The 12,852-nt window shown below is 40.6% G+C and overlaps 1 protein-coding gene across 1 annotated transcript in view; it reads right to left on the minus strand.

Moving 5' to 3' along the window:
* The window catches only part of LOC138394655 (acyl-coenzyme A synthetase ACSM4, mitochondrial), a 20,507-nt gene extending 15,788 nt beyond the window's left edge, over positions 1-4,719 (minus strand). Inside the window, exons 1-2 of the mRNA XM_069486849.1 lie at positions 4,263-4,719; positions 2,093-2,303 (exon numbers count right to left, since the gene is read on the minus strand). Coding sequence (XP_069342950.1) covers positions 2,093-2,303; positions 4,263-4,463 — 412 coding nt within the window. The 5' untranslated portion in view covers positions 4,464-4,719. The remainder of the gene's footprint in view (positions 1-2,092; positions 2,304-4,262) is intronic.
* Positions 4,720-12,852: the final 8,133 nt, after the last annotated feature.

A 12,852-nucleotide genomic window follows, 5' to 3' on the forward strand; every position in this document is an offset into this window, starting at 1 on the left:
ACTCCCAAGACCTATGCCATATACCAGACTGCTTATTTCTTGGTGAGTTCCCTGAAATAGGGAGCTGTGGAGTTGAATTCCTACAAAGGAGACTTTATTTTATTGAATATATTTTAAAAGCTTTTAGATGTCATCCTCTCTCGAGATGAATAAATACATGAGGATAAGGAACTTAAAAAAACACCTTAGAAGATCTCAGAATGTTCACTCAATATAAAAATGCAAAATTATTTATTTTACAAATCACTTGTTCTTAATGACTTGTGATGTGAATGTGTTCAATGGGTAGACCTCTAGCTGCAGGGTTGGTAGACATTTTCTTCTGTTAGATTTCAGGTAGCAGATATCTTAGGGTTTACGGCATATATTTTATAGCAAAAACCAAAATGTTTTGCCATGTGGTGTAGTACAAGAAATCTCAATGTTTACACAGAAGATTTAATAATTCTGAGTTAGAAACATAATCCTCAGCTGCTTGCTTTATATTTAGTTACCTGAGTGGTGTTTTTTTAACCACTCAGCTTGTGTGTTCATTTTTCATTAGTATTTCATAAATTGCATACATTAAGTAGTATTAAGTACATGATTTTTTGACAAATAAACCAAACCATCCTTAATCTTCTTTCAATCCACAATTTGTTTTACATTTGCAAGTTTTATATATTGCTGTTTTTATTTAACATTGGCAATGAGAACATTTTTCAACACTATTATGAAATCCTTATCATCATTCTTTTAGTGATATTCTATCACTCAGTATCCTTTATTGAGGATTATTTAGGACTAAAAGGTTACATCAACCTTTCAGTGATATTCCAAGTTCAGATGCCATAATCTCAATCAGCAATAAAAATACTTCAGCTAAATTTTAATCTCAGCTAAGTTATAAATTATTTAATAATTTCTATGTAAGTTCTCAATTTTTTACTATTATTAATGATACTGCAGCAAACATCTTTTTGTTCTTTATAATATTTTATCCTTTGGTATTCTTATTTATTTTTAATTGATTTATTGTTTTGTTTTCCTTTTTGAGACAGCGTCTTGTTGTCTCCTGGGCTAGAGTGCAGTGGTGTCATCAAAGCTCGCTACAACCTCAAACTCCTGGACTCAAGCAACCCTCCTGCCCCAGCCTCTCAAGTAGCTGGGACTACAGGCGCGAGCCACCATGCCTGGCTAATTATTTTATTTTTTGTAGAGAGAGGGGGTCTCGCTCTTGCTCATGTCGGTCTCGAACTCCTGGTCTCAAGCGATTCTCCCACCTTGGCCTCCCAAAGTGCTGGGATTACAGGTGTGAGGCCCTGCACCTGGACTATTTTTAACTGAATTATAAACAGTTGTCATGTTTTAAAGCAGGGATTGGCAAACTTTTTTGATAAAGGGCCAGATAATAAATATTTTAGGCCTTGTGAGCCATAGTATTTCTGTCTCAATTAGCAGTTCTGCTGTTGTGGAACAAAAGGAGCCATAGACAATATATAAAAAAAATGAGCATGGCTGTATTCCATTAAAAATTTATTTACATAAACAAGTGGCCAACCCACAGGCCATGGTTTGCTAACTCTTGTCCTAGAGGGAAAAGAATCCTGTTGGAATTTTAATTTGGGGTGCACTATAAATTAGTATTAATACCTTGGGAGAAAGTGTGTTACTGAATACATTAAATATTAATACATTGAATATATGTCATGTCAGGGAGAACCCAGATATATTCAGAGAAGTAAATTCTGCAACATTTAGGTGAACATGTCATACATAATCTAGCCAGCCACTGCAAAGATGCATTGGTACTCACATGTTCTTTTATAGATCTTTGTGTTTAAAACCTAATTGCATAGTGTTGTAACTGTTTGACTTTTGCAAGCTTCTTAACTTCTCTGAGCCTTGGTTTCCTCTTCTGCAAAACAGTTATCACAATAATACCTACCTCTTAAGGTCATTATGATAATATTACTACATTATGATTGTCTAATTTCACCTCTTTTTCTGTCCACTGTAAGTACTGCTTTAGTCAGAGCTAACATTTCAGAAAACCTTTGAGTTTCAATCTCTCTTTCTGTATGATTTAGACATGTTAAATATTGGCACTGACCTGTTCGCATGCAAGCCACGTTTACCAGCCACCACTCAGGGATTCGGGGCAGAATCACGGCCACCCGGTCTCCTCTCTGCAGGCCACAGGGCTTGGTAAGTACATTGGCTGCCTTTCGGGACAAAGAGCCCAGTTCTCTGAAGCTCCATTTCACCTCATCCCCTTTGCCGTTCACCCACCACAGGGCTGGGTTGGCTGGTCTTTCCCCTGTCTGGCCAGGGACACATGGGAAAGAGAAGAGTGGGTTTACATGGCTGGCTGCCAGGTAGATGGGGCATTTGCCATTTCTCCCCCTTAGCATCTGTTCCTGTGCATGCTGATAACAGCACCCCAGCTTGTCTTTGGGGGGACTGTTCCTCTCTCATTGAACACAGCCTTGACAAGATGACCTATCAGGGTGCTTACCCATCCCTGACCCATAGGAGGGCGTGTGACCAAAGTTGGGCCAATCAGATTTTCTCTCCCTGGAATTTGAGTTTTCTGAGAGGAATCAAAAGATAGAACATGGTTGGAGCAAAACCTGTCTATGGGCTGTTGGTGCTTATGCATCCCCAGAGACCTATCCTGGTTCCTGTCCTCACTGAGATGGACTCTCCAGCTTCCAGCCCAATTTTGTGAGCTCTCCTGCATTTCTAGAATAAATTTCTTTCTTGCTTAAGTTAGATTTGGTCCCATCCAAATAACCTTAATGGATGTACTAAGTTTGATTAGGAATCTGACATCTGTTTGTACCCAAAGGCTGAGATGTGGGTTTCACCAGTCACAAGGAGCAGAGTGGAGGGTGGCATCAATTGATTGATTGATTTCTGAAGGAAACTTCTCTCCCATCATTCTACAAAGCAAGTCATCTATACTGCAAAACCTCTTTGCTTTATGTTTTACCTGGAGAAAAGTTACTTCCCTTTCTTCCCCCTCAACTGGAACGTTTCTTTTACTTTCCCTAGTTGAAAAATACTTCAAAGCCCAGTTGACATTTCAGTTCGTCTGTGAGCCTTTCTTGGCATCCTCTTTGCTTCCCCACTGACTTCTCTGTGTTCCTTCAGCATCATGCTCATGTTCCAGGCAGCTCCATTACACTGTATTATATTACAGATGTGTCCCTGCCCTATCTAAGTTCCATAAGATCAGGGACTTGGTTCAGCTTCTTTTGGAGCTGTGTGACCTTGGGTAAGTAGCTTAAATTCTGTGAGGTTAAGTTCTTTATCTGCATACCCCCCACGGTGGTTATGGGGATTTAATGAAATAATATAGGTCAGTATTTCACAATCTTTAGTTGTTTGAGTGTCACTGTTTCTGCCAGATATGTCTGCACCTGTGCCATTGTAGTTTGTACATATTTGTTTACATTTACTCACTTACACTTGTACGTATTATACTTAAGAAGGAAACTGCATTTAATCAGCACCATAGTTGGAAAATCAGTACCACTTGCTAAAAATAAGTTACTGAAAAATAAATATACTGAAAACAAAACTATGCTTTCTCTGTTCAAATGAGAGTTTAGTCAAGTGTTAGATGTTAAGAACACAATGGCATTCAAAGAAGGCCTTCTCGCCTCTATTTAACAGGGAGGATTGATTCAATGTTATTTAATACCTTGTGTATCCAGTACCTAACATCACCTTCTGAACCACAGATCCTGCAGGTCACTTTGATAAGCACTGGTAGGTAGAGTGTTCAGCTCGGTGCCTGGCCAGAGTGGGGATGAGTAAGCAGGGATTTTGTCCTCAAGCTGCACTGCAAATATTCTGTAAGGCTTGCTTGCTTTACTCTTCTCAATCTCTGATTCTCTCCTAAATACTCCAAGGATAGCAATATTCATAAAACCGAAGCTCAAATTACTAGTTTTTGGATAAGGCTGTGACCAGCCCAAACACAAGGAGCTGTTGTGAGGGACTTGGAGAAAAGAGAAGGTAAAGAAGTGTGACTCTGTGAGTAACCACAATGGAAGGGGGCGGGGTGAGGAGGCTCCAGAGAAAGGCAGACATATGTGCTTGAGGATCTAAGATCTTCCCTGGGGAGAGAGGAGGATAGTTGGAATACAAACAAAGGAAACCAAGAGAGTGAAAGAATTACAACGAAATTGATCAGTGGACCACAGAATGGGGAAATGGAAGACCGAGAGATAACTGAACGCTGAGCCTCTAACGGAAGCCCCATCATCTCATACCTTCTCCTTTTGGGACCACTGGTCCAGCACATCCCCAGCAAAGTTAAAGTTCTTAGGCAACGGCCTGTCATAGCGATTTATGGCCTCAAGATCAGCAAGAGTCAGAGGCGTCCAAAGTTGGTGATCTCTGTGAAAGTGACGGCCAGATAGCTTAGCGAGCCAGATGAACCTAAATGTCTGGTAGTGGAAAAAAATCTTCATGATTCCCAATAGACTTCGTCTACTGCTCTGGATGCAGAAGTGCCACAGTCTGTGGAGAGAGATGAGTGGAGAGTGTCAGTTTTCAGTGTTCCGTGGTGAGATTGGGAGGCAGGCTGTGACTGTGTGCCCCTGGCAAGTTGGGAAACACCCGAACAACACCCCATCCTTCTTCAGAGCTGCTCCTGTTAGACACTGACAGGTCTCCCTACCACTAACTCTTCCTCCTCATTCTGCCTGTAACCAAATTAGCCTAAAACCTCCCCACAACCATAGAATTGTCAAGCTCCCATTTTCTTGTTCCTACCTTCTCCCCAACCAGACAAATAGATAATTTGCTGCCTGGAGCAGTGTTCAAGGTCTCTTTCCATCTGCCTTCTGCTCTGTTCTAACTGTATCTGCTGACACCTCTACTTCAATTTCTTTTCCATAAAAGCCACCCATTTGCTTTTCATGAATGTCCATTTCTACGGCTAAGAGTTGGCCTGTTATTCCCCTTGCTTCTAGTTATCCCGCCCTCCTCTCCCTTCAGTCCTCCATTATGATTGGTGAGAAACCTGGTTTCAGTCCTGGCTCAGCCACTTTCTGGCTGTAGGACTTTGGGCAAACTACTTATTTCCCTGCATCTCAATTTTCTCCTCTGTAAAATAGGGAAAATATATTAATAGTACCTCCCTCCTGGGGTTATTGTGAGGATTTCATAAGATAATGTGTATAAAATGCCTAGCTTATAAAAATTGACTTTGAAGGATTAATTACTGCTATCATTTAGATTCTTTTCTTCTTTTTCTATTTCTTACTTTTTTTTTTTCCTGAGACCCAGTCTTGCTTTGCCAATAGGGGTGGAGTGCAGTGGTGCTATCATAGCTCATTAAAGCCTCGAACTCCTGGGCTCAAGTGATCCTTCTGTCTCAGTCTCCTGAGTAGCTGGGACTACAGATGCCACCATGTCTGGCTAAGTTTTTTTATTTTTTGTAGAAACAAGTCTTACTATGTTGCCCTGGTTGGTCTCAAACTCCTGGCCTCAAGTGATCCTCTTCCCTTGGCCTCCCAAAGTGCTGGGATTACAGGAATTAGTCACCATGCCCAGCAAGAATGTTTCTCTTAGTATTATTATGGCATGTTTTCATGAAACAGGCTTACAGTATGAATCAGGAGACTTACATTTTACTCCTAACTCTTTCAAAACTAGCTTTGTGACATTGGTAAACTCACTACCCTTTCTGGACTGTCATCTGTTATCTAACCTTTTTCCCTCTAATTCTGTGATTATTTCTTCTTTTGAATTTCCATAATATGCATCTGTGATACTCATGTGACAGTTATCTGCCTTATTTTATCAATTATGGTTTTTAATATATATGCCCTGCCTCCCTAACCTACCCAGATGGTGTGGGTAGAGGCTATGTAATTGCATCCTCAGCACTAAGCTTGACTCGTAGAGGATCTTCAATAATAAGAGAGAGAGAGTGTTTATTAAGTTCTTGCTGTAGGCCAGCCACTTTGCCTTCTTGATATCATTGAATATTCATGACAAGCTTGTGAGGCTACTGCTCCTATCCCCATTTTACAGATGAAGACACTGAGTCATGTAGACTTAAGGAACTTGCCCAAGGTCATCCGGCTCTTGGTGGCAGAGGCAAGGTTTGAATCTCTATGGTGTGGCATCAGAGCTTGCCTACTCAACTTCTCTGCTATTCCATTCCCTTTGTGCTGCTTTCTTCAGTAAAGGTTTCTTGTTGATGGTGGATACCTTCCCCCTTTTGCCCTTTAGTCTTATGTAGTTGCTTTTCATGGAGTGGAAAAATCTGCAGGTGTAAAGGATGATGCCTGTGTTTGCAGCATAGTGATAACAAATAAACAACAGAACAAAGGATGTGGGGTGTACCACTCCCTCATTGTTGTCGCCAAGCCCTCTGTGCTGCTCAGAGTGATGTCTGGACAGGTGAAAGGTCCATTTGGTGCAAATACAATTTACTGTAGCCCAGGTAGAGCTATTTCTGGCAATATTGTTGCTACTAAACTCGCTGTTATGTCAAGGTAGAATGAAGAGGGATTATACCTTACCTGGGTAATTTTCTGGAAGTGTGGTAGAGGTATCAAGAGTGAAGAAGAGAGGGGAAAGGAGCATAGTGTGCTGTTCTCATGTTTTAGCATTCTTCCAAAAGTGAGACCCCCATTCCTCTCCGAAAACACACATACACACACACCCTATGCAAACACACTTCTATCCACACTTGCTTCTCTGGAGACCTTTGCCAAGTTGCTTAATCTCTCCAAGTCTTATTTTCATCTATACAGTGAGAATGCTGATAATACCTTTGTTCATTGGCTGGTTTTGGGGTTTAAGTGAGTACCTTAGTGTAATGCCCAGTGTGTGGCTGGGAATCAATACATGCTGTATATTAAAAATCAAACCTCATAACCATTTATGGCAGAGGGCTTTAGCTGCTTGACATACAGAAACACTAGAAAAGCTATTGAATCGGAGTCACTAACATTTATCTTATTTCTGCCTCTTTTAATGCCCCATCACTATGCAGCAAGCTGTTGAGGCTGACCTGAGCCCCCATCAATCTGAAGCCTTTTAGCTTTTCCTGGCATCACTTTGTCCTGTCTTGATCTTAGTTTAACGATGACCTGGAAAGACCTCCAGGACATGGGTCACCTGGAACATTCTTGCTTCCTAAGGAGAATGGTGCAGAGAATATAGCGGATAGTTTTTTTTTTTTTTTTTTTTTTTTTTTTGAGACAGAGTCTCATTCTGTTGCCTGGGCTAGAGTGCCGTGGCGTCAGCCTAGCTCACAGCAACATCAACTTCCTGGGCTCAAGCAATCCTCCTGCCTCAGCCTCCCAAGTAGCTGGGACTACAGGCATGCACCACCATGCCTGTAGCACCACCATGCTAATTTTTTCTGTATATATTTTTAGTTGGCCATATAATTTCTTTCTATTTTTAGTAGAGACGGGGTCTCACTCTTGCTTAGTGGATAGTTTTTAATGTAAATCTCTACTCCATCTCCTCCAAATTGAAAAATGATTTTTCATGAATTTCTTTTATTTCCCATAACTCCATGGACAAATTTTCCATATCTTAGTAAATCATAAAATCAGCATACCCACACGTCTAAAACTAAATGTAAACAGATCCAATCTGAATATATATTTCAGCATTTCCTGTGTTATGTGCATAGAGTGATATACATCTTGCATATGCAAACATAATCATTAGTAATGATATACAAATCAAGATATCACAAAGTAGGATTTTTCAATTAAACTGTAAAAAATTTTTGCCAATAACCTTACTCTTTTTCTCTCTCTTTGGTCTGCCTTTGGTTTTCAGAATCGATTAGGTATGGATAGGCCTTTACGGAGACCACAAAACTCTGAAGAGCTGCCATTTTGCATTGAATAGAACCATTTCCTGTCTTGGGGTTCTGTGGAAAGTTCATATGATTCCAGGGTAAAATCTGAGGATCACTGACTGTTATGACTCAAAACATTATCTGTGTAGAAATTTGTATATAAATGTGCTTAACAAAATATCTTCAGAAAATATCTGTAAAAGTGAGAGAATCAAACTAGATAGTTTTTAACATCTTAATGATTTTCAGACTGTTAAGGGAAACCTTGACAGTGAAGAAAATTATTGAGCAATTGATGTATGCTCATGTCAAGTACTTCCATGCAATATCTTGTTTAATTCTGTCAATAGCCCTAGAAAGCGGGTACTTTATTTTACATACACAATTTATCATTTTACACATAAGGTCACTGAGGCAGGTAATTGATGAAAAGCCATTCATCTAGCAAGTGGCAGAAATTCCAGCCTGCCTTTGTTGTCTCCAAAGCATATTCAAGGAAATGCCGTCAAAGAATTTTGCTACATTTCTACCACCCATAAAGTAGGAGAACATTCCATTTTCTTGTGAAAAGGACAGTTATCTGGGGTTGGGTCTGCAGTTATCCAGTTATGGCAAGATAATGTGCCTCTTCTCTTACTGCTGCGCCATAGATTTAATATACTTTCTCAACTTCTCAGTTACTACAGTCACCTCCATGTTACCACATGCATTTTCTCTTACCAGAAAATGGTATTATTGATCCAGAAAGGCCTTTAGCTCCTTCACAAAGACTCGGCTCTGTCTGCCAGAGAATTGGTTCCTTTCTTCTTTTCTTTTGGAGGCATCTATTCCACTGGATCCCCGAGTCTCTGGTGTGCAGTTGGAAGGATTATAATTCCCTGAGAGGGGAGGTTTTGTTTCTCTGGACAACCTGTGGTTAAAGGGACAGCAACTTATAAGGCACAGCTGGGAGGAGAGAAAGGCAGTACAGGAGAAACCTCCTCTCATGGTTCAGTGCCAAACAATGGCTAAGCCCTGTTACAGTCGAGTTTCCCGCCGAAAAATCATTAATCTGTCATTCTGCTTCTGTAAACCTGCTTGCTCCCGCTTGCTACCCCCAACACAGAAATTCCTAAGTGACTATAACACCCATGTTCTGCATAAAACAATTATAACACCCATGTTCTGCATAAAATGATTACAGCCCCCACGTTTTGCGTGAAGCTGTTACAATACTATGTTTTGCGTAAACAAGATATGGCCCAGAGCCCAAACTGTCCAGATCCTGTTACACCAAAGAAAAGAAAGTGATGTAATGCTTACTGAAGACTTTTTGTACATGTGCTTACTCTATCTTAGTAATTGTCCACCCACAAACTTAACAGTATAAAAACTTTCTGTTTCAAAGGGTGAGGGCTGCTCTCTGAACTTCCACCTTTGGGCAGTGCAGAGAGTAGTCGCTGGCCAGCTAATAAAGACTCCCGATTTGTCTCAATTCGGTCTTTAGGTGGTTATTTCTCGCATCTCAGACCATAACAAGCCCCAGCACATTAGCAGATTATTCTCATGGAGGTGAAGATATAGAGATCCATGCTGCTCAAGTAGCCTATTATTAGAGCCTCTCTGTGTAATTATTGAGTAGCCCAGGGTATTGGCACGCTCGATTATTGTGGCATAACTCGATCTGGCCTGGCAAACCTGCCAAAGTAGTACAGCCAAAGAAATCCCATCTAAACCCTCAACTCATTGATTAGAAGAGATTATGAGAGATCCTCCAACCTCCTGGCTTTTATTGAGCACCTACTGTGTGCCTGGCCACTGCTGGATGTCTGTCCTGACGTTATGTCATTTAGAAATCATCTTGAGACAATGTTGCCAACTGGTTTGAACATAAACGTCGCCTTGTGTGCCCTTGTGCATATCAGTTGCTGGCAACAGGGACTGAGTTTCATGAAGTCTGTGCCCATATGTTGCCTGTTGGTGACAGTGATGGTGACAGTGGTCAGATAGCACTTTTCACCTTGAGAATTTATTGGTAACCCCACATAATATCCAGAGGAGAGTATCCCTTGTGGGCTCAGACATGAAGAGGGCTCCTTGGTCCTTTAAGAAATGAAGCCCAAAACTAAACCCAGTGTGAAAGACTGAATAAAGGCTCTCCCTCCCAAAGATACCCATGTGCTAATCTCTAGAACCTGTGAATATGTTACCTTAAATGGCAGAAGAGACTTTGCAGATGTGATTAAGGATCTTGAGATAAGGAGATTATCTTGGATTATCTGGGTGGGGCCAATGTACTCACAAGAGTCTTTATAAGAGGAAGGCAGCAGGGTTAGTCAGTGAAGGAAATGTGATGACTTTATGTTGCTGGCTTTGAACGTCAAGGAGGGGCCACAAGCCAAGGAATGCAGGTGGCTTCTAGAAGTTGGAAAAGACGAAGTAATGGATTCTGCCCTTGAGCCTTCAGAGGACATACAAGCTTGCTGACACCTTGATTTTGGTTTAGTGAAACTGATTTCAGAATTCTGACCTCCAGAACCATAAGATAACAAATTCATGTGTTTTTAAGCTAGCACATCTGTGGCAATTTGTTACAACAGCAATCGGAAATGAATACACTCAGCGACTACACACAGTAGGAGCTCAAGAGCTATTAAATTAATGACTTGTCTGAAAGCAGACATTGCCTCAGCCCACTGACAAAACCTGTAGTTTGTTAGATTGTTGAGTCTGGATGAGTCTTTGAAAGTACACAGACCAAGCCTCTCATTCTGGCTGGGGAGAGATACATAAAACAATTAGTGTACTAAACTGTTGCATGTGTTATGATAAATATATGAACAGGTTTATGAAGGGAGTAGTTGGTTATACCCTGATGGTGGTGGGGAAGGAGATGTAGAAGCCAGGAAATGTTTTATAAAGAAGAGGTATTTTAGGATGGTCACTCTGACAATGGTGTGGAGGAAAGGAAGACTCCAGAGGCAGAGAGGAGCTGAGAGGTGTTCCAGAGGTGAAATAGAAAGGTTAGTTAGCTACTTTATTCTGTTTATGTTTCACATGAAACTGGGAGGAACCAATACTATATTGATCAAGATTCTTTTGGTTGTAAGTGACAGAATCCCAATCTATACAGCTTGTGGGGAGTCGGGAGGTAGATTTATTGGCTTGCTGAATCAAGAATGTATTGATCAGTCAAAGCATAGGAGATCAAGGTGCAGCTGGACCTTAGGAAAACCAGAGGCTCAGACATCATCAAAGGTCTCTCTTCTGTTTCTTGTCTTTGTTTCTCTGCATGGGTTGACTGCATTTTCTTTTCCCGAAAATTGACTTTCTCCACAAGGTAGAAAACATAGACCTTTGTCAATTCTTAAGTTTTTCATCTTAAGACCCCTGTCACTCAAGAGATTGGCTATTTTATTTAGAAAAATTCTGGAGAAAAGCTATGGATTGGGTTAAGTGCCAACCACAAGAGGGCACGTGAGATACTGCCTAATCTTCTCTCTCATGGATATCATGAAAAAAAAAAATTACTAATTCCTGGGTAACTCTCCTGAATTCAACTTCTCAGATATTTTCTCTCTTCAGTATTTGGGGCTGAGATCATCCAAACATTGTCATTTGGGGTCCATTAGGCTCTTTGAGCATCTCTGAATGCTTCAAAGACTGTAAGAGCTAGATTCTTCCTTCTACAAGGGACAGTGTGAATTCCATGCTTTCTTACTTGGTTATACGGGTGTCCTGTGGGAGCCTCTTGCTTAACCTAGGAAGGAGAGATAACAAGTCACCATTGGATTGCCACCAGCCGTCTAATGGTTCTTTTGGAAGGACTAAGATTTCTTCTAGTGCTGATAAGCACCAGGGACCTTGTTATGCAGGAGACTCCAGGGAACATATGGACGTACAGCTTGGATCATTAGCTGGGCCTTTAGGGAGCATATTTCATCCCCAGCAACCCAGCATAGGTTTCAAGGGGAAGATGGCGAATCATGTCAGATTAGAGAATCTACACTTAACCCCTTAGGTGCGCTCCTTGGACCAGAGGCTGAGAAGGTTGACTTGCCCCTTAAGTCTTATTCCCACCTCAATCCTGAAGCTAGACATCTATAAATGCTCAGAGATCCATTTCACTTGGAAACATGCATATAAAGGATAGTAACATAAAAGGGTGTTGAATTTTGTCAAATACTTTTTCTGCATCTATTGAGAGGATCATATGGTTTTTGTTTTTGCTTCTATTTATGTGGTGAATTACATTTATAGATTTACATATGTTGAACCACCCCTGCATCTCTGGGATGAAGCCCACTTGGTCGTGGTGGATTATTTTTTTGATAAGCACTTGGATTCGATTTGCTAGTATTTTATTGAGAATTTTTGCATCTATATTCATGAGAGAAATTGTTCTGTAGTTCTCTGTTTTTGTTGCATCCTTTCCTGGTTTTGGTATCAATGTTATATTGGCTTGGTAGAACGTGTTGGGGAGAATTCCATCCTTCTCAATATTGGAGAATAGTTTATGTAAGATGGGCACCAGTTCTTCTTTGTATGTATGGTAAAATTTGGGTGTGAACCCATCTGGACCAGGGCTTTTCTTTTTGGGAAGGTTTTTTATTGCTGTTTCGATTTCATTTCTTGATATTGGTCTGTTCAGGTACTCTATTTCTTCCTGGTGGAGTCTGGGAAGGCTATGTGTATCTAAAAATTTGTCCATTTCCTCCGCATTCTCCAGTTTGTGTGCATAAAGATTTTTGTAGAATTCATAGATGATATCTTGTATCTCTGTGGCATCGGTTGTGATTTCTCCTTTCATGTTCCTAATGGAGGTTATTAGAGATTTTACTTTTGTGCTCTTGGTTAGTCTAGCCAGAGGTGTGTCTATTTTGTTTATCTTTTCAAAGAACCAACTTTTTATTTTATTAATTTCCCTTATAGTTTCTTTGTTGTCCTTTTCATTTAATTCTGATTTGATCTTAGTAATTTCTCGCCTTCTGCTGGGTTTGGGGTCATTCTGTTCTTCTTTCTCCAGCTCTTTGAGTCTATTCATT

This window comes from Eulemur rufifrons, chromosome 14 (genome assembly GCF_041146395.1).
Source record: "Eulemur rufifrons isolate Redbay chromosome 14, OSU_ERuf_1, whole genome shotgun sequence".
Lineage (NCBI taxonomy): Eukaryota > Metazoa > Chordata > Mammalia > Primates > Lemuridae > Eulemur > Eulemur rufifrons.